The sequence below is a fragment of the Mycteria americana genome, chromosome 3 (assembly GCF_035582795.1).
Source record: "Mycteria americana isolate JAX WOST 10 ecotype Jacksonville Zoo and Gardens chromosome 3, USCA_MyAme_1.0, whole genome shotgun sequence".
Lineage (NCBI taxonomy): Eukaryota > Metazoa > Chordata > Aves > Ciconiiformes > Ciconiidae > Mycteria > Mycteria americana.
Genome location: NC_134367.1, coordinates 17,771,299 through 17,792,639, shown reverse-complemented (window position 1 = coordinate 17,792,639; position 21,341 = coordinate 17,771,299). Strand labels below are relative to the sequence as shown.

The 21,341-nt window shown below is 39.8% G+C and overlaps 3 protein-coding genes across 16 annotated transcripts in view; 2 read left to right on the top strand and 1 right to left on the bottom strand.

Annotated features, from left to right (window-relative positions):
* ASAP2 (ArfGAP with SH3 domain, ankyrin repeat and PH domain 2) overlaps positions 1 to 3,415 on the top strand; it is a 92,748-nt gene extending 89,333 nt beyond the window's left edge. For all 7 annotated transcript variants that reach the window (XM_075497975.1, XM_075497976.1, XM_075497974.1 and 4 more), the window contains 2 exons: positions 923 to 1,045; positions 2,057 to 3,415. In XM_075497975.1, the coding sequence (XP_075354090.1) occupies positions 923 to 1,045; positions 2,057 to 2,131 (198 nt within the window). In that variant the 3' untranslated portion in view covers positions 2,132 to 3,415. The remainder of the gene's footprint in view (positions 1 to 922; positions 1,046 to 2,056) is intronic.
* Positions 3,416 to 4,996: 1,581 nt separating this feature from the next.
* Positions 4,997 to 14,054, bottom strand: ITGB1BP1 (integrin subunit beta 1 binding protein 1). 7 transcript variants are annotated; one of them, XM_075497986.1, is made up of 7 exons: positions 13,973 to 14,054; positions 12,277 to 12,377; positions 11,314 to 11,392; positions 10,463 to 10,599; positions 9,163 to 9,255; positions 6,092 to 6,241; positions 4,997 to 5,375 (listed from the first exon to the last, which is right to left on the bottom strand). In XM_075497986.1, the coding sequence occupies exons 2-7, from the start codon at positions 12,346 to 12,348 to the stop codon at positions 5,304 to 5,306; spliced, it is 603 nt and encodes a 200-aa protein (XP_075354101.1). In that variant the 5' UTR covers positions 12,349 to 12,377; positions 13,973 to 14,054; the 3' UTR covers positions 4,997 to 5,303. The 7 variants fall into 7 exon arrangements, with proteins under 7 accessions (XP_075354101.1, XP_075354102.1, XP_075354105.1 ...); XM_075497987.1 differs by having other exon boundaries at positions 14,019 to 14,030; XM_075497990.1 differs by lacking the exon at positions 13,973 to 14,054 and adding an exon at positions 11,681 to 11,836.
* Positions 14,018 to 21,341, top strand: part of CPSF3 (cleavage and polyadenylation specific factor 3) — a 24,113-nt gene continuing 16,789 nt past the window's right edge. For both annotated transcript variants that reach the window (XM_075497981.1, XM_075497983.1), the window contains exons 1-6: positions 14,018 to 14,225; positions 15,137 to 15,200; positions 15,875 to 15,972; positions 17,504 to 17,632; positions 18,574 to 18,751; positions 20,412 to 20,501. In XM_075497981.1, coding sequence (XP_075354096.1) covers positions 14,155 to 14,225; positions 15,137 to 15,200; positions 15,875 to 15,972; positions 17,504 to 17,632; positions 18,574 to 18,751; positions 20,412 to 20,501 — 630 coding nt within the window. In that variant the 5' untranslated portion in view covers positions 14,018 to 14,154. The remainder of the gene's footprint in view (positions 14,226 to 15,136; positions 15,201 to 15,874; positions 15,973 to 17,503; positions 17,633 to 18,573; positions 18,752 to 20,411; positions 20,502 to 21,341) is intronic.

The following is a 21,341-nucleotide window of genomic DNA, read 5'->3' as shown; positions in this document are numbered from 1 at the left end:
CTGTCCCAAACACCCACTGCATTAACAGACGTCTCTTGAGCTAAATGGCACTTATAGCTCTGCTCTGGCGTCTTAGGGTAGAAGGGAGAGATTTTTGCTGGCTATGGCTGGGCAAACTGGGGAAAAGGGTGGACTCATGGTAGAAGGCGTACACTCTGCCTCCAGGCCCTGTGCGTCTCCACTCCTTGCATGGAAACACTATGTAGGTAGCATGATTGTTGGTCTGCAACAGAGAATGAGGAGGCTGAAAACAAATGCAGTAGCAGGCCGGGTTGCACTGGGAGACGTGTGAGATTAGGATGGTGGATACTGAGATACCAGAGCAAAACAATTTTGGCATCTCTTCAAATAGAACACAACTAGGATTGGAGTCCCACTGCAATACTGGAATATTGCAACTCCTTACTAAACTTTCCTATTGGAAGAGTTGACAAACCACTCCTGTGGCTTGCAATCCTCAAAGCACTACAGAGAGGCAGAGGACATTTCTGAGGGTTTGTACACTGCTGAAATTGGTTTAGCAAGTTAAGAAGGGACATATTGGAAGGTGGCTGAGGCCTCTTTCTGATAATGCTGCTGCTGTTACACTTGCTGCGTAGCATTCGACCTTGATCACCCCATCTTCTGAATAAAATCATACTTGGTACAGTGATGTAGAGCTGTGAAGATAGGTTTGGATGAGCTGAAATGGAAGATTGCTAAGGGAAACCTGGCCCATGTCGGTGGCACAGTGGTTCTGAAAGGGTTTGGATGCTGCCAAATTCAGCCTGGAGCACAAGCACCCAGCATAAAAGATGTAGCTGAACTCCAACCTATGAAAAATCAGTTGGAAGCAATTCTGAAGCTTTCTTTAGGTCAACTCCAAGTCTATTCTGTCTCTTCCGTGCCATATTATTAACATTTACTTATTTTTATATTTCAGTCAAAAACTAAACCCAAGAGAGTAAAAGCAATTTACAACTGTGTAGCAGATAACCCAGATGAGCTAACTTTTTCAGAGGGAGATATTATTGTAGTTGATGGTGAAGAAGATCAGGAGTGGTGGGTGAGTATTTTGCATTTTCCATCAACGTTGAAAGTTTGAATACTTTGAAGGAAGTAAATTAAATCTAGAGGTTGACACTGACTTCAGAAGATCCCCTATTGGGTTTCCAAATAACAAGAAAAGTTTCATCCCATGAAAACCTGATTCCAGAAATTTCTTTTTTTTTTTTTTTTTTTTTTTCCCCAAAAATCAAACTTCAGATAAGTTTTTGGCTTTTCTCATTCAAAAAAACCCCCAAAACCTGATTAGTAGGGTTCACAATATACAGGAGACATGGTCTGTTTGATTCAGGAAATTCTCAGGGGTGTGTCAGCAGTTTAAGAATATGCTACTATTTCATCTTCCTTGAAGATGCTGTGTGGTGGGCCTCAGAAGACAGCTTTATGTAGTCCTAATTCTTCAGCTGACTGAGATTGAGAAATGGTCTATTTGAGCTGAGGAACCATCTCAGCTATTTACATTCCAGAGCCTCATCAGCTACAGCAAAGTCTTGGAAAACTGTTATGTGTGAAAACACTTGCCTTACTCTGACTGTTAGCTAGTGAAGAATAGAACTTCAAATTGCATCTAAATTGACAATAAGGCTGTATAAACACAAATAGATTCATGTAAACCCCAAAACTGTTGAAGCTTGATCCATCCTTTTACCTTTCAGTGATTGTAAAGAGGGGGAAGCAGAAGCAACTTAACAGAGGCAGAATATGGGCTGCCAGGCATTGCAGAATGCACTGAAATGATGTAGCAGTGGTACTGCATTAAGAGGTGTTCCTTTCAAAGAACTGGATAAAACAGAATTTGAAAATAAAAAGTCTGTAGCTGAATAATAAATGCACCTTGTTGGACTGAATTTTCTGATCATGTTTCCCATTTGCAAAAGAAAAAGAACACCACTGCAGAAAAGATGTTGGGAGAGGCTTGTCGTACTACAGGCAGGAAGGTCACTGGTACTCATTTTGGTGATACTGAAATGCCTTTTTGAGATTAACTTGAAAAATATCTGGACTCTTTCAGATTGGTCATATTGATGGAGATCCCAGTCGGAAAGGAGCTTTCCCTGTATCATTTGTGCACTTTATTGTTGACTAAATTGCTACTGATAAATGGACACATTTCTCATTTCCAGCAGTCACAGAAATAAGTTTTGCTCTATTTCATTTCATCTGCCTATCTGCAGACACCTTGCCAGAGCACTGCCCAAGTCCTAGGTACTGTAGCTTACTTTTTTATTGCCATCGTTCTGATTTTTTGGGACTTCTAAAACTTTTTTGTATGTGAAAACTTCTCATGAGCAGTTTACACTAAAAAAAAAAAACCAACTCTTCCTGTATTTTTCAAGGTGAACTGAAAAGCTTTAACAATCAAAATTGATATAAGTGCGTGAACATCACAACATCATGAATGTTCTTTTCAATCAATTCACTGTAATTTTATTCTCCCTTTTGTAACATGACAATACCACAGTTCAGTGTTGCTTCCCCAGTCAAAAGAAATTGTGTGCATCTAACAGGGCAGTGAATTTATCCAGTTCTCGATACCATTTGAAGTGTTGGAACCAAAACATGCAAGCTGCTGCATAGTTCTAAACTGGACTCATTCAGCATCTTGCCATACTGGCTGTCATCCAGGATGTCAACTATTACGGAAGAAACGATTTTAATCGGGTGTCTTTGGCCAGGTAAAAGTGAGAAAGTATTTCAGTTTACCACAGGAGAAACTTCTTTCTTTCAGAATGGATGTAGATATTTGCTTAAAGTTATCTGAAATCTGTGTTAGTCGTTGAACTTTCTAGTTCTAATTTTGTGAGCTTGAGACTGTTTCATTTTTCTATGCTGCACGTGTGTAGAACCTGTTTTTTGAATGTTCTTTATGTATGTTACATCCATTTTGGTCATTTAATGTGACTACTGCTGGTTAACTAAACTATGGCAATATTAACGAGTTACTACAGTAACTCAAGGATATGAAAACTGCACTTCCTGAAATGTACTTAACTATGATGATGGATTGCAGAGCATTTCTTACATTTGTCCCATTATAGTGTTTAGACTTTGCTTTTAAATTCCTGAATTTTCTTAAATCACCCAGCAATGTGTTCACAGAAAGAACATATTTGGTGGAACACTTAGATAATTATCCTTGGTCAATAAGGTATCACCTCACAAGTACACTACGTTATGTTCTGTTTTATAAAATGTGTGTGCCACTACCTTGCAAACAATGAGTTTGCTAACTCACTCGGTATTTATATAATATACCCACATATATGGTAGCTACACTGTTGTTAAATTTGTTTTACTAATAATTTGTGAACAAAGGCTAGGCCATGGATGGTTCCCAGTTGGTTGATGGAATACAAAACACCAATACAAATCTGACGTCATTTTGATGTTTGTATATTGTGAAATTGTACCAGTTTTTGTTTATGCTACAGGAAACAACTGATGGCATAGGATAAGAAAAATCAATGTCTAGGTCACATTGGCTTTGATCACGTTTCGTGAATATTGTATCTCTAGATTTATCAAGAGAACTTTGAATTTCTGACAAATGGTGTTTAAATTGGCCATTTCATATTGAACGGAATGGAAGATAGGCCACCACCATATATGCTTATTTGGAGAAAAATCACATTGCGTTAGTGCTGGAAGAGCAACACTGATCTTACCTTGTATCGCCTTTCCTAAATGGTACAGTTGGTTGATAGCCTCTCAAATGTGTGGGTACAGCCAAGTATATGCATAACTTTCATTTTCTAGATGCTGTTGCTGCAGTATAAATGGGGAACAAACTGGAACGTTTCAAGATATTTTTGTTGCAAGTTGAAGCAAATTAGTCCATATTTTCAAAGTTCCCAGTAAAATGACAGAGTAATAGTTTAGCACTACAGTTTTATTCACTTACTGATATGTTCAGTTTGCAATGCTATTTTGTATGTTTCTATCCCTGATAGAGTCTAGAGAGTAAATGGGCATATTATTTTGCACAGATCTCCTAATGTACAGTATTTTTAACACAGAATCTTATAGTGTATGTAACAACTCATAAAGTTAAAACGATGCAAATTTTCCTTGAGTTCTGCTAGAAGAGGAATACACTTTAAAAATGTCACAACCTTGTTCACTGGTCACTTAGAAACTAGGAAACTTGTAGAATACAACTTAATAGCACTAACAGTGCAGACAGACAAAATCTTGAGGACCAATGAAGAGCAGCTAAACAAAATTTATCCCTACATTTTCAATGTTTCTCAAAGTTTGCTCCTCTGGCAGAGGAAAAAGAAATTCTAGAGCCTGTAGATATCTATTTATAATATAAAATTAAGAATTTTAAGTCCAAAATTTTGGCATATTTCATACAACTTTTCAAATCTGATTAAAATAATGATTCAAAACACCTGTTAATAGAGAGACTATTAGGTTGCTGTGTTAACTGTTTAAAAAGGAGCAAGTGACACTTAAAATGCAGCTTAGAATGCTATAAGATGTATAATATTCAATTCAGTTGTTTTTATTTTGTTTAGTTGCAGAGCAACTGTATATATTGTATAACCTAAAATCAACTCTTATTTTCAATGTCCTGGATGCAGTGATTTATAATTAGAGCATGAATAATAAATTTTACTCTTGTTAACCAGTCAAATGTCTGGAAAAATAAAACTACTTTTAAAATCACTTTGGCTACTTCTCTTCTGTTACTCTGCATTGCTTAGGCAATATTCTTCTTTTCAATGTGTGAAATGAGAAATACAAACAAGTAGCACTTGAGCAAAAACATGTACATCTTACAGATTTTTAGCTGAACATAGAAATGGTGTGGACACTGCACCCAAGATTAAATTAGAGGTGTAAAGCACCAAATAACTACCTCTTATTGCTTTGCTCTTGTTTTGTTCTAATATCTATGTTAAGCAGAACTGAAGTCCGTATTGACAAATTGTTTTTCAGACAGAGATAGAAGCAAGTGTCAGTTTTATTTTACATTTCTACAATATTGACATTAATATACAAAACATGATTTAGGAAAAAAATTAATGTTAAATATAAAATTGTCCTGGAAACTGAAGATGGAATAGTTTCTTCAAGTCATGTTTGGGGAATGACAAAGTACCACATGCAAGGTTGCATGGCTCTTCTTTGCACAGCAAGTCTTTTCTAAGTTTGTGTGTAGCTACAGCCAGGCTGTGGTACCACAAAGGAGCCTCATTTCTTCCTCCCACAAAGGCCTCTTGTACTACACAGTCACATGCTGCTGAAGAAAATCAGGACTTCTCCGACATTAGAACTGAATCGAAGGCTGTAGATAACACTTTGCAAATAGCTTGTGCTTGTTCCTAAAAAAATCCAAACACGCACATTAACACTTTCTGGAGAACTTCTAAATGTCTCAAAACTCATTTAAAGCAGAATGTGACCTTTATCATTCTTTTGGCAGAGACATGCAAAATGGAGTAGCACAAGTGAGATTTAATTTGATTTCTGTGGTCTGCAATGACACATGGGAAGCTGTTTTAAATGAGCTCTTTTGAAACAAGTCAGAGTTGTTAGCTTTCATCACAGCATGACACTAGCATTCAGAAAGTCAGTTCATGTGTTCCCCCAGTGCTGCTAAGGGTGTGTGTCATATCATAGTATCCTGACAATGAATTCTCCTACTCTTAAAGAGGAGATCACTTCTCTTGCTTATAATTATGAATGCATGCTCCCAGAATTGTTACTCAATCCTTCCCTGCTCTGTCCAAATCTTAAGAGGTTTGTTTTTGTCTTTGAAAACACAAATGATACGGTAGCGCTCTTTAGATTTCAGAGAGCTTTCTTAGGCCAATTGTAATTGGCAATTTTAGGGAATGTAGGTATTTTTCTTCAAAGCGGATCAAATGCAGTCAGCAGGGCTTTTCTCCCCTCCTCAGCCAGGGCACATTTATACTCTTTTTAATTGAGCAATCCCCCTTCTGCCAAAAAGCCTTCACAAGGGCCTTGGGTTTTAGAATCTCCCTTTACAATCAAAATGCTGATACCTAAATTAAATACTGTAAACATAAACTCTTACCAAACTATTGCACTGATATACCCAGAGGCTGTATTCTTCAGAGGCTGCATCTGTTGTCTTCAAAGCCAGTAAACTTTTTCCTGCTCCCAGACCATCATCATAGCAGACCATCCGTACAATTAAATAGAGAGCATGCCTATGTAACACATCCTGAAACCATGTGGCAAATAAGAGTTACTCTGGAACAGTGCAACAGCTATTTCAGTTTTCCACCTGTTTTGATTCTCTCTCATACAAAAGAATACTTCAGATTTCTTTACAGGAGAAAAGTATTCCTTGGTAAAATTATAATTTTTTAATTTTAGAGTTTATAGTCAAGATTTTAAAAAGTGGTGGTTTAACACAATTTTAGCTTTAATTTTTGCTTCTATTTTAGAATTGCATTCATATGTGGGCTATATTCCTGGCCATACTATGAAAGCACAGATTCGTTTCCCACCTATCCTCACTCACCCGCTGTAAGTCAGATAGGTGGTACACTCTGTACCTACCTCTGGCACAGAGGTAACTTAAAACAACTTTTTTCTTTTCCAGTATTTTTCCAGACAATCCCGTCTCAGTTCCAGGAAGGGTACACATGAGAAACTGTTCCCAGAAGAGGGTATGGACAAGGGTAGTTGCTTTGGGGTGGAGGGGGGGTAGCCATGTGGATATAGCCAGGCCACTTGTGGCCTGAGCCACAGCATGGGTCTTGACTCTTGCAGAGATCTAGCCTGGGAGACTTCTACTATCCACTGCAGTTGCGGGGTTTCACCGTAGTCCCAACGGTTCTGATCTTGGCCATTCCAAAAAGGGATTGGCTGATGTCATCCAGTACAAGGTCTCTGCAGACCTACCCTACACAAAGCCTTTCTTCTCAAGCCGTCCTACCCAACCAGTAATACTCATCTGCTTTATTCTAGTCACACCACCTCTAGGGTCTTACAACTTCAAGACAGCTCTTTTTCTATGTTCATGGCATCAAACACCTTCTCCCTATCAGTAGCTGAAGGGTCTCAAGAAACATCCACTTCAATACAGAAGCTGTAAAAATGGACAGTGAGCTTGATGCCTACTATGAAACCCTTGAGGGAGAGCTCCTAAGATGCCCTTGCTGAAAAACATCTCCATCCCTGACATTTACTCAGCAATCGCTCACAATTCTTCATACCAGTACCAACTATGATACCACACTGAAGGCAGCTGGAGCCAACGCAGAACTTAACTGGATCAACCCTCCAGTCTCTGTATGAAAGACGCCAAGATTTGCTGCCACGTTACTTGTAACTTTTTAGAGTTAACTTGCTTGGAACTTGCTACAGTGCTAATGCACATGTGGATTATCACTAAAAGAGGGAGGATAGAATTCCCTCTGTAAATTCGTTTCCTCCCCTCCTTCCAGTATTTGGCTATGAGGGGATTCTGCAGTTAAGAGAGAAATGAGATGGCAGATGGACAAACTGCCATACATGTATGTTCATATATATAATGTACAAATACACGCAAACAGAATGTGAAGAAGGCCAAAGCCTCAGTGTGACTTCTATAAATACTTCACCTTTGGTTTCTAGTGGTTGCATCCACAGACAATGGAAATGTATCAATGAATTACACATCTGTACATATTTCAGTCACTAATGAAATAATTTCTCAAACTTTGGCTGAAATTCATGAGGAAAAATTTTGTATCCTTCAGTCAATTCTCTTTTTGGCACCTGAAATAAATAGCTGCCTATTCACCTGCAAAGGTGTCTATGAATCACAAAACTCTCACCTTTCCCCCAAAGTCATAAAACACTGAATTCTTTGTGTGAATACAGAGAAAACCTTTCCATCTTGGAACTCTATGAAAGAGTTAGGTGGACTAACACACTAAAGGACAAATTAAATGTCAACAGTGACACGAATGCAGAAAGCCAGAATTTGGGAAACAGAATGCAATGTAGTAAAATGCCAGTGCAAGCTAGCTTCATCACAGAGGGCTTTATCAGCTAGTGCATGCTTTCAGCTTGAAGCCAGAAGAATGATGGATAAAAGTCTTAAAATTACCTATTTGATCTTTATCAAAGTACAAAGGAATTTAAATAATAGTATAACCTATGTTCTTAACAAGAATTAAGAATTTAGGAGGACCACAATAACAGAACCCAAAAGAAATCACAGTTTGAGTAACAACTACCACACTTCTTCCCAGGCATTAGAAACAAGTGTTTTATTTTCTGAAGGGACCAAAGGAAGCTTTCTGGCTCTCTTCAGAGTATTCAGCTATTGAGCAATGCTATTCACTGTCCTCATACATGAGGCTTTTATGAACAGGCATTGCTGGGTTGTTGATGGGTCATGACTTCATAAGGCCAAGTATTTATGGTATCTGGGGCTCTGAGGGCAACCAAAAGGAAACCACATAGCTGCAATACAAAGCTACACAAAGGCAACTGGAGGGCCCTGGGGAAGAGACCGGATTTTTATTTTTAGCAAAAAAGCTACTTGAAGTGCGCTAAAGGAAAATAAACTACATGTAGGAAGTGATGCAAACAAAAAATAGGTTTGATCAATACAGAGGAATCCTGAGGCTTTAATGCTGGAGTGAACTCCCACTCTTGGATTAGGAGTGCAAGGCTGGAACTTTAAAGAGGAAGACAACTCAGGTATTCTTGAAAAAAACATCTTTTGTTTTTTCCTCTCCACAATAACATCAACAGGAATTGCATTACTAACTCAGGCTGAGGAACCTATGGTCTTGGCCACCACAGTCATGCTACTTTTCCATGTGAGAGGATGGCAGGGCAACCACAGAGAAAGGAAGATGTGCCCAAAGAGCATAAAGGCTTGCTTGCCTTTCGTCTGCTGCTCTATCTCAAAAGGAATGGATTCTTGTCATAAATCCAACCAATCCAACCAGGAAAATACAGAGAGCCCTGAGGAGATACGACATGAAGCAGTGCTGCTGTGAGAGTGTTTTTGTTTGTTTGTTTTACTTTTGCTTGAAGCCAGAAGTGACATTTTGGTCACACAGATCATCTGTCAGAGAAATAAATGAAAGCACTTTTCAGCTCTCACCAAAAAAAGACAGTTTGTTGTGAATCACTTACATACTGATCAGATGTTGAAACCTTAATGCCGTATTTGGAAACTCCCATAATAAACTCCTCTTCACCTGGAACAAAAGGTAACTTTCCATCTTGCTTTGGAGGGAAACAAACAAGAGCCTTTAGTGCAGACAGAAGAACATGAACAATGAAGATACATAATAGAAAACACGTTTATGTGTACACTTCAGTCCACTGGATCAGCAACATCACTAACCCTGCTCCTCTCTTGCTGTGTGGTTTGCCTGGCACTCTTGCACTCATCCAATCCCTTAACTTTATGTGAAATATATGCAGGGGAGGTTTAGACTTGATACTAGGAAGCATTTCTTTACTGAGAGGGTGGTCAAACACTGCAACAGGCTTCCCAGAGAGGTGGTCGATGCCCCAAGCCTGTCAGTGTTTAAGAGGCATTTTGGACAAGGCCCTTAATAACATGCTTTAACTTGGTCAGCCCTGAAGTGGTCAGGCAGTTGGACTAGATGATCGTTGTAGGTCCCTTCCAACTGAAATAGTCTATTCAATCTAAATATTACATGATTCCAGAAAGGAATTTATCATCTCAGGAGGGAGTTCAGCCCTGTGGTCAGATCAGATGGGCTGAAAAATAATGCATGCCCTGTCACGATGCGCTGACCCCACGTGATCTATGTTCCACACTGGCAGCAATGTTGTTATTTGGCTGTAAAAACAGTTTTAGCATATATTCAGATACTTGAAATGTCAAGTTGCTGTAAGATAAACAGACATTCTGTGCTTTTAAAGATAGAAACGATCAGCTACCTAATGAGAACAACCAGTTACAGCTTTTAGTACAAAAATAAGTACAAGCAACCACAGCTTCGCAAGGATGACCCAAATACTATTCAGGTTCTTTGGTCACAGGTTCATAAGATTGTAAGCAGAAACTTGATGTTTTCCTCTATCGGAAAACTTCTACACTACTGAGGAAATCTGGAGGAGATATTCTTTCCCAGATACTAATCCTAACAGTGCTGAAAACAATACAACAACTTTCAGTTGGGATACTTGTTCAGTAATGACTCATGAAAAGGGCCTTCGCTCTGAGTCTGCTTCTTCAGAACGGCTTTTTGGATGCATCTTCTCCAGTTACACAATAGGATGGAACTAAGTGTGACAGCTTTTGAGGTTCATAGCTTTATGTTTTTACAGTAAGCTACTTTATCCTAGGAAGTCTAAAATTTACAAAGAAAGATGTCAGATCACGTGATAATACAAAAGAAATACACCGAAGCTTAAGATGTTCTGATGTTGTTGGTATTGTCTTTTGTAACCCACTTACCTGTGCAACATCTATATAATTTATCAAGTCCAATGGCCCTTCGAGATTTTTGCTCTCATTATACTTCAATTTTTCAATGGCACCAACATATTTAACTCTGAATTCTGCACATGTATCAGAATTACTATTGCTTTGTCCTGCAACAGAATAAAACAAAGCAATTCTAAAGAATTCCAGAACAGTAATGCTATTCTAGTTGGTGTTAATGGGGCTAACTCATTCAATTCCGTAATTTTTGCAGACTTTCATCAAACACTTAACCTTATGACAGTATGTTAACTCCTCTCTTTAATGAGCTGTCCGGGGTTGATTCAGAACAGCAAAGACAAACAGTTTCATATGAATCCATGATACAGCACTGTTGATACTAATTCAAATTTGGAGTTAACAACCTTAAATCAGAAAACATGGAGAAGCCGGTTCTACTTTTATATATATATTTTTTTAAATGAACTGTTTGGTCCAACAGTGATGTGCTGTGATCTGGTGAGCAAAAACAAGTAAAATCCAATCCTGTTTCCATTATTTCAGTGCAAATGTAAACTTATAAAAGCAGGAAACATAGCTTCCAAAAAGTTATACCAGATTTATGCTGTGTAACAGACTGGTAACACAACTAAGTTTTTCTTACTCAGATACCTTACTTCGAAAACAGTGGCTTAATCCTAGATGAATCATTAATAATACTTTAGAAGCCTAGAGCTATACATGTGTTAGTCAACAGGCTAACAGATTCACTCACAATTATTAAAAATACGTATTTTAACCTTTTCTATTTTCTGCTCTTTTATACGAACACACATAAAGTTAATCCTGCTCCATACGTATCTGCTCAAACTCAGATTACATACCTGAACTTTTCGTGGAGTCTGTATCTAGACTAGCCACAGTACTAGACCTGGAAAGTCCCCCAAGACTGGAATCTACAGACTAAGAAAAAAATTAGTATCATCAGAAAGTTACTGAGAACATACTGACAATTCACTTTTAGATGCCCTGCCTCAACTCTTTTTTTTAAAATAAACTGGTGTTCATGTTCTGATTACTTAAGCAGCACTGCAAAATGGGGAGAAAAAAAAACACCACCACCTATTTCTTTCCTGAAGTTATCTTTCTGCCTCAATGCAGATTAGACTGATATAAATTCAGCAGGAACCCTTGAGAAGTCCACAAGTATTTTGAAAGAAGGAGGAAATAAAAGAAAAAGAGAAAATGAACCTTAAGGTTATGTCCAGACTTTTCTGGTACTGCATCTTAACTTGAAGAAATTGACAACTACATGCTTGTCACCAATGCTTGAAATAACATAGCAGTGCAAGGGAAGTGAAACGGCACCTTGGAAAATCCAGAATATTCAACTGATCATTCCAAAACCTATCAGACAAAATGGACACATTATTCAAAATGAAGAATACTTTAGAGATACCAAGTAACCGACTAGTACTGACGAATAAACTCAATCTTGGTACCTAGCACAAAGCACCTTCTTAAAGACAGTATTTATCACTACAGAACAAAAGTACTACTTTTTCCTCCAAACCCTACTATGTGCTGCCAGAAACTCTTGTGTTTGTGGGCTTCACTATGGAAGCAATCGAGCATTCATCTCAGAATACAAGCGCTTTATAATGGATAGCTTTTTTTAACTCTCATAACACAATCTGAGGAATAGTAGAAGTAGAAAGTTCTCCTTGTGGAACATGGCATTTTATGGAAATCACATCCTACCATCAGTGCAAGCGAACCACTGAACTGTCAACTTGTGACAAACAGAAGTGCTTCCATAAGCAGAGTATATACCAAATGCAGCTTACCTTGCTTTTAGTACTGATTTCACTGCTTTGTGAGCTGCTGCTGCTGTGTCGTTTTTTTCCTTTTCTAAACATTTTTTCATAATTGGATCAAGGAAGATCTTCTAGGTAGGAAAAATAAAAATTAAAGCTGTCATATCATCAAGGGAAGGAGTTCCTGGCAAACACCAGAGTGACTGTGTCCAAAGTGGACAAAAACTGGAAACCTGTAAAGGAGTCTGAGAACGGAAGTAGGAATGTTCTTCTGGTGCCTTTCATGTATGACTGGGGAAAGCCCCTCAAGTTCTCTGCTAAAACTTCCCTATCCTTCTGATTCATCAAAAAAATGCTGCTACCTAGTTTACAGACTGTTCCAAAGGTCATTTTCTACTGCACAGAAAGATACAGAAACAAGACAAAATGTATATTCCCACTTACAAGCATTAGATGATTTTTATTTGTAACTAAAATCTAAGTGCCCTACAAAGTGCATCCAATGCAATCCCTGCTCCAAAGATTATGCTCCCATTAAAAAAAAAAAAAACAAACAACCCTACTTCTGAAGAACTACTGATTATACTTCTAGGAGTACTTCTCCTACTTCTAGGAGCAGCCATTACTACTTAACATGTTCCTGAAAATTAAAGCAAGAAGCATGTTACATTTACTGCCTTAGAACTGACTTCCTGGCAGTTCTGAGAGTATTCCAGAAGCATTTTTCCTGTATCTGCTCTACTGCTTCAATTGCTTCACTTAACATTTGACTGGCCAGTGTAAAGACGCAGGATGCTGGCTCCCAGTCAGCGTCCCCCGATGCTGAAACCCTATTTCCTTGTTTCAGAGAAGAATATTTTAATTATAAAGCTTCAGAAGTTTTGAGCAGCTGGAAGAAAGGAGGAAGACAGCCTACTGAAGACAGCTCACACTGCAGAAAATAATGGAAGATGCACAAGGAGGAGCTTAGATCTGTGATGCAGTGCTGGATTACAGCCCCCAGACTGCTGCTGTGTTTGCCATTAAGCAAACACTTGGTCACTGGCAGACCAAAACCCACCCTCAGCGACAAGAGATGCAGCAAGGAATCACGGCACCCAGCACACCCACGTCCCTCTGGGCTCCTTCCAGCCACCAGCACGGATCTAGCAGCCCCTCCTTCGGAGCAGCAGCTTCTAGAACACAGGCAAATTTGCTAATCTGCTGGCAGTCTCTGAGGAAGGCACAACTTAATATACACTACTTCACAAGCTTTTTTAATACAGTAGATGATTAAGGAGCTCTTAGCAGCTCCTTGCTTAGCACACGCATTTTCTGCGGTGCATCTTTTCCACTAGGGATGCAGGAAGCATCGAGTCCTGCCTCAGACTTCTGCGGCGGGGTGAGGCACGGAGAAGCCAGGCAGGGTGGCACCGCGTCCCGCTTTTGCTTTTCTCCTTCCTGTTTTAGCCTCTAGTCCCAAATGATAACCTGATAAATGACAAAACGGTAAACCCACCTCCTACAGAACCGCGACAGGCGGAGTCCCCGGTGGCCACGGCCGGGGGAGGGCAGGAGCACGGCCCCTGCCACAGCAGGCAGCACCGAGCGGCGGCTTGCCTCCCCCAGCCGAGGGCCGAGCGCCTCTCTGCAGCCCCCCCCCCCCTCGCCGGCCGCGGACGCTTCACCTCAGCCCCTTCCTCCCAGCGCCGCCGCCGCGACCTCAACACCCGAGCGAGGGCCTCACCCAGGAGCGCCCGGACGCGGCTCGCCGCCGCCAGCCGGCCCCTCACCTCAGCCCGCCGCCGCCCGCACCTTTCCACTTCCGGGTCGCTCCGCCCCGCAAGCGCATGCGCGACACGGCGCGGCGGGGAGGAAGCGGAAGGCGGGCGGGGGCCGGCGCCGGGCGCCGCCGGGGCTCACGCCACCATGTCGGCGAAGCGGAAAGCCGAGGCCCTGATCCCGGCGGAGGAGAGCGATCAGCTACTCATCCGGCCCCTGTGAGCGCCCGGGGCGGGCGCGACAGCGGGAGCCGCGAGCTGGGCCTGGGGGGATGTCGGGGAGGCGGCGGGGCCGGGGGTCGCCGGGCGGCAAGCGGGCAGGCCAGCCGGCCAGAGGTGCGGGTAGAAGCCCCGTTCTGCGGGGTGGGTCCGTGTCTCCGGTCGTGGGCCGGCGCGTGCCCCAGGCCCCGGCTGTGTCGTCGCGACAGGGGGGGCGGGAGCGTGGCCTGGGCCGCCTGAGTGAAACGTTGCTCGAGGCGCTGAAATCCCGGGGTGCCTTTCCCACCCCCCCCTCCTGGTTTTTCGTTGCTTGCTTTTCCAGCGAGCAGGCATCCTGCAGTTTCCGGGGTAGCTGTCGTATTCGGTTAGAAGGATTGCGTCCTTTCCATATGCAATATTGAAGTGTTGTCTGAGCAGAAATCTTTTTTGCCTTTTGCACTTTGACAGCATTGTGGGCTTTGTAGTATTTTAAGTTGGATTTTTTTCTCTGATAAAGATGTCAATGCAATTTGAAGGTGTTTCTGGTAGCATCACAATAGTTGTCTTCTGGACAACTTGAAGATGCTACTTGAGCTTATTCAGCCCAAGGTAATTTGTTACTTAAGTAAACTTTCCATTCATTATACATCTCAATACTTTGAGACTCGAGTGTGCAAGCATGCAGTGAAAACCAGAAGAGACCAAAATAATTTCCCCAAACAGATTCTTTTTATTTCTGCTGCATTAAATAGGGTCTCATTTCCATTGAGATAAATATAACTGTGCAGTTACTTTAAATATTTGAGCTTAAAAGAACTGTCCAGTCATCATTTCTACACAGAAAAATAATCCTACTAAAGGCATCCAATATACAGTTACATCTATACATTGTGGGTTGTTTTAATTTTGATGACTTTTATATCCTTTTTCAGAGGTGCTGGCCAAGAAGTAGGAAGGTCATGCATTATTCTGGAGTTTAAAGGAAGAAAAATAATGGTAATGATTGCATGAATGTATTTGTACGCCCTCTCACTATGCTACTTCAGATCACAAAAAGATGTTATGGGTTGAATTCAGCCTCCTCACTGAAGCTGGCCATGATGCTAGAAAAGGCACATTTTGTAGCTTTCTGGAACGATATAGCATATATGACAGTAGGCATTACAGAGGCTGTCCTGTAAAATAAATCCATATCCCCAAATGGAATGTATGTGTCTTAAGTGTAGATTCTAAAACTTACCCTTATTAGCCTCAGGGTCCACTGAAACCTAATGTTTACCTACAGTTAGGTGTAAACAGTCACGTGTAAACACATACATGTTCTCTTTCCCTTTTCCATCTGTCTTCTCAGATGGTGGCTGAAATAACTTGCATACACTGGTTCTGTATATTCAGGTGTTGTTGAAATCTGGATGAAGGCTTGCATAGGTACAAAATTATAAACAAAGACTGGGATCTTTTGAAAGGTGTTCAGTTTCCCAGTGGAGATAAGTCATCTAGACAGAAGCCCAAGATGTGAAATCCAATGATAAAAGCAGTGTTTAAGGAAAAATACTTTTTTTGCATGATGCTAAAAATTACTAGTCACTAGTCGCTGTATTTTAGACCAAAATGGAAGAGGATTTTTTGTATGTTCTGTTAGAAGCTTTAACTGTCTTTCAATTTTTCAGCTTGATTGTGGAATCCATCCTGGACTGGAAGGAATGGATGCTCTTCCTTACATTGATTTGATAGATCCTGCTGAGATTGATCTCCTCCTAATTAGTCAGTAAGTTGCACCTAAAAGAACAAATATACTGAGGTCGTGGTCTGAGCTGTGTTGACTTGTAGGTTATTAAGAGAGGCTGCAAATAGGTGTTATATAGATGGTAATGGCATGGCAAAATTTTAGTTTCCAACTTTTTTTAAATTAAGGCTGTTCAGTCACTTATTACATTACAGCTCTCCTTGGAGCTTGCTGTGATGTCTGACTTTTTTATAACCTGGCCTGCTTTAACACCATTGTGACAGCTTCTAGAATGAGTTTTCTACATAAAGACTGCTGAAAAGTATTGGTTGTGTTTTTTGCTCTATTGGCTTTGAATGAAAAAGGTTCTCAGAGACTTATGCAAACTCTGAATGTGGTTTAAATATTGCTTAGTGGCTGAGAGACAAGGAGAGCCATTTGTAAATGACTTAACCAGTCATAACCAGGTCTCTATAAAATACTGAGTTTTCATGATATATGCTTGGTCTACCTGTATTTCAAAAGTACTTCCTTAAGATAGGTCAAATTAGAAGTGTGGCCACATAAAATTATTTTAGTGCGTGTTTTAACCCATAGTGTCCTGCGTGCAAACTTAGGATCACGTTTGTTAGCTTTCTTGTATCTTAGACGTTTATTGTGTTCCTGGTTTCTGTTATTTTTCTCCCTCTAAATTTATATGTAAATTACAAAAAAGTTAATTCTGTCCTGATTCCAGCTGGGATAGAGTTAATTTTCTTCCTAGTAGCTGGTATAATGCTGTGGTTTGGATTTAGTATGAGAATAATGTTGATGGCACACTGATGTTTTAGTTGTTGCTAAGTAATGCTTACACCAGTCAAGGACTTTTCAGCTTCCCATGCTCTGCCAGGTGCACAAGAAGCTGGGAGGGGGCACAGCCAGGGTAGTTCGTCCAAACTGGCCAAGGGGTTATTCCATACCATGTGACATCATGCTCAGTATATAAACTGGGGGCAGTTGGCTGGTGGGCAATGATTGCTGCTCAGGGACTGGCTGGGCGTCGGTCGGCGGGTGGTGAGCAGTTACATCACTTGGGTTTTTTTGTTTTTCCCTGGGTTTTTTTCCTCTCTATCCCTCTTTTGTTATTTTCCTTTTCATTACAATTTATTATTATTACTGTTGTTGTTGTTATTATTATATTTTATTTCAATTATTAAACTGCTCTTATCTCAGCCCATGAGTTTTCTTACTTGTGCTCTTCTGATTCTCTCCCTCATCCCACCTGGGGAGCGGTGGGAGGGTGAGTGAGCGGCTGCATAGTGCTTAGTTGCCGACTGGAGTTAAACCACGACAGAGTATATGGGTAAAACTTTTGCAAGTAATGGAGAATTTCCTGTATTACTCTTACCTTTTCTTGGTTGTGTTTCTAGTCACTAGTGTACAGAATATAGACCAGCATAGTTAACAATGAGGTTAATAATTCTGTTTCTGGATTTTCATGACACTATGTTAATCCAGTGAAGTAGTGAATTATATGATATATTAGTGTTGTGTAATGTTAATGTATTAATTGGATTTGTGTGTCTATTTTAAGTTTCCATTTAGATCACTGTGGGGCTTTACCATGGTTTTTGCAGAAAACAAGTTTTAAAGGAAGGACGTTTATGACTCATGCCACAAAAGCTATTTACAGATGGCTTCTTTCAGACTATGTCAAAGTCAGGTAGGTTGACCCATGGGTTGTCTCTTCAATTCCTTAATTATTTCACCTATATATCCACTAGGAAACTTAAGATGAAGCCACCAAAGGTGGCTGGATGAACCTGGATGTTGCCACAAGTAACACCACTATAACTGCCTTGTGGATAATGTGTGTCTCAAATAATTTCCTATCAATCAATCCAGTGCCCCCCCCCAAACTTTTCTTCTGTCATCTCATTCTTTGCATTGGCCTTATTTGGGCCTTTAATAGTATCCTCTTTTTTCCCCTGTTTGTCTCTCTTAAGACACTCTTTTGTTCGTATGCTTTTTAATATCTATACTTTTTCTTAAATTTCATGGAATTAACAAATTTTAAGCCCCTAAAGATACAACTCACTCTTCAGGACAAGGTCAAATTAAATACTAAATGTAAGCAAATGTACAAAGAATGCTCTGTTACTTACATGTTGGGGTTTTTTTCCCCCTCTTTTTTTTCTTTCTCTTTTTTTCTTCTGTTACATGCCTTGACACATCTTTTGTATGTGAGCGCAATGCATCTCTCAATGCAGCAGATTCTAGTTTGGGTCAAACCCCTGATAAACAGTCCTTCTTTAACTTGTTTGTTCTGGGCCAATGGGAAAAGTGTAGTTTGGTCTGGTTTTTGAGGACTGTTACAAGCTGAGTGTCAGACCTCTGTCCAGGGCTGGGAATCTGTTGGTACTTTTAGACAAATACAGAGCAGATCATGAACTGAAAAGACTATTCTAGTGCGGCCTTTCAAAAGAAAGACACTTTAACTCTGCGTAGGTGTACCTGGACTTGATTTCTAATGTAGGGGACATAGCGTTGCTGAATGGGATTCTTACTCTCAGTGGGGAAAAATCCAGGAATGTGTTTTTCCAACTGTTATATAATCTAAGCTGGTAAGATGAGCTGATATTTAGCCATTTCACTTATATCCAGTAATATATCAGCGGATGACATGCTATATACAGAAACAGACCTTGAAGAAAGCATGGACAAGATTGAGACCATCAACTTCCATGAAGTGAAAGAGGTGGCAGGAATCAAATTCTGGTGTTACCACGCAGGCCATGTTCTGGGAGCAGCCATGTTTATGATTGAAATAGCTGGTGTGAAGGTATTTTCTTTCTATTATAAAGTTGAAATCAAGCCTGAATTCTAACTTAGTCATTAATTATTTATTATTGTCTGTTAAGCCCCCCCACTGTGGCTAGAGCTGTCAAATAGACTTGGACTCAAGTCAAGGTGAGAGGCCTTGACTTAGGTCATGTATTTTCTCATTGATTAGAACTAGCAAGTGACACGTGTATTGAACCAGGTAGAATGTTTGGATTTTATGGGAGTGAGTTATGACTCAGACTTGGAACCAGTAAACATGTAGTTTTCCTTGCTGATCTGCTCAGAGGTAGCTGATAGCTGAGGCAGTCTTACAGAAGCTGCATTTTAGTAAAGTCTGTAAACAGATGTTTGTTTTTGTAATTCTCATTTACCACATCTGCCTGACTGCTTAAATGGCATTTGTCAAAGTATGCAGTTATATTTTTCTCATAACAGTCTTATGCTAAAGTACCTAAAGAAATAGGATTATTACTAATTTTAGGCACAGAGAGATTAAATAAGTCGTTGTATAATCACAGGCAGCACTGTGTCAAACCACATACTTGAAACTAATCTCATGAATTAGAGTTCAGTAGGACAATCACTGCCCAGGAAAAGTTTCAGACAGCCTTGAAGAGGGAAGAGAGATTGTTGTCCTTAGGCTTGCTGTCTAGTCAGACTTTGTTCATGGTTTATAATGATTAAGAACTGCAAAAGTTTAACGTTTAAAAAAAGTATAGAAATAGAACTGAATTTACAATGATTACAATAAAGTTTACATACCTTACTGCCCTTTTTTTTTTTTTTCTTTTTCTGATTAAGGCGTGATGGAGAAAGATTTCCCTCTTACTATGCATGACTCAAATGGATTGGGGTTTAACATCCATTATTTTATTTAATTCCCCTTGAAGCAAATGAGGAATGTGATAGTAGGTTATCTGTAGACCAGTTATCTGCTGCTGCTGACTATATGTTTTGTTATTATTCACGTTTTCATCAGTGGAATGATTGTTAAGTGAAAAATGTTCAGTTTTGAAACCATTGTTTTGGGCACAGCTGCATTCCGCCCTGCAGTTAAGAATCCATTAAAAATTACTAACAGTTACAAATTACTTCTTGGTGTAATGGGGAACATGATCATTCCATTTGGAAAATCTGCTAGATTACAGGCTTTTTTTTTTAAGTATCAGAAAATCTTAGAAGGATTTTTTTAAAGTAATTTTATTGGATTATTCACTATATTTACATTCTGCTATGTAAATGCCGATTTATCTACTTTGTACTTCCACTTAGGACCTGCTGTATTTTCTGTTACGTCAATTTTTACTTCTTAATCATCAGTGCATGTATGCAAAATGCTGAAAATGGCACCTTTATATCCCAAATGAAAAAAAAACCTTAATAACTGTTTACCTAATTCTGTTGCAGTTAAGGTACTTCTTGAAATACCTTTACTTATTGTGGTTAAAATATTTGTGTTGTCGTACTATTGACCTAATATTGTAAGCATTGTCCACATCAGAAGAGTCTTTAGTTAAAGTACAAGTGACCTTTTTATCATAAATTCCTTTAAAATATCTTTGTTGTATAGGAATGATAATTTTTTAAGCAGCTTTTTAAAGGCTGTTGACCTGGTAGAACCTGTAATGAGAATAACTGCTTCTCTTTGTGTCTCATAGCTTTTATATACAGGTGACTTCTCAAGACAGGAAGACAGACATCTGATGGCAGCTGAGATTCCCAATATTAAACCCGATATTCTTATAATTGTAAGTTTTACAAAATTACTTCTTTAAACTAGTAGATAAATAATGTCGTGGTTTAACCCCAGCTGGCAACTAAGCACTACACAGCCGCTCATTCACTCCCACCTAATGGGATAGGAGAGAGAATCGGAAGGGTAAAAGGAAGAAAACGCATGGCTTGAGATAAAGACAGTTTAACAGGGAAAGCAAAAGCTGCGCACAAGCAAAGCAAAACAAGGAATTAATTCACTACTTCCCATTGGCAGGCAGGTGTTCAGCCATCTCCAGGAAAGCAGGGCTCCATCACACAAAACGGTTACTTGGGAAGACAAAACGCCATCACTCCAAATGTCCCCCCCCTTCCTCCATCTTCCCCCAGCTTTATATGCTGAGCATGATGCCATATGGTATGGAATATCCCTTTGGTCAGTTGGGGTCAGCTGTCCCGGCTGTGTCCCCTCCCAACCTCTTGTGCACCCCCAGCTTACTCGCTGGTGGGGTGGTGTGAGAAGCAGAAAAGTCCTTGACTCTGTGTAAGCACTGCTCACACAAATCCAAAACATAGCCCCATACTAGCTACTATGAAGAAAATTAACTCTACCCCAGCCAAAACCAGCACAATAAGTATAAGAGTATTACTTAATTAGAGCTAAAATGGAATGAGAAAGACAGCGGAGGCTTAATGTAAGTATGTGATTTGTGTTAATAACCAAATGCTTAGGTGTTCAGAACACTCCATCATTTCTTTTCACTGTATTAAAAAGTCTGATTTTTGTTCTACAATCCTTCTGATGAAGGTGCTTAAGCCTCTAGACAAACCTTTACAAGACAGGAGATTTACTAGGTTTCAGCTTGTGTTTGCTA

Bases quoted from the DNA above. Each gene is read 5' to 3' on its own strand.
- ITGB1BP1 (XM_075497986.1), bottom strand. From the start codon at position 12,348: ATGTTTAGAAAAGGAAAAAAACGACACAGCAGCAGCAGCTCACAAAGC. The intron at 9,256-10,462 runs GTAAGTGGGTTA...TTCCCTCCAAAG, and splicing joins ATTATATAGATGTTGCACAG to CAAGATGGAAAGTTACCTTT. The intron at 5,376-6,091 runs GTAAGAGTTTAT...GGATTTTTTTAG, and splicing joins TATATCAGTGCAATAGTTTG to GAACAAGCACAAGCTATTTG.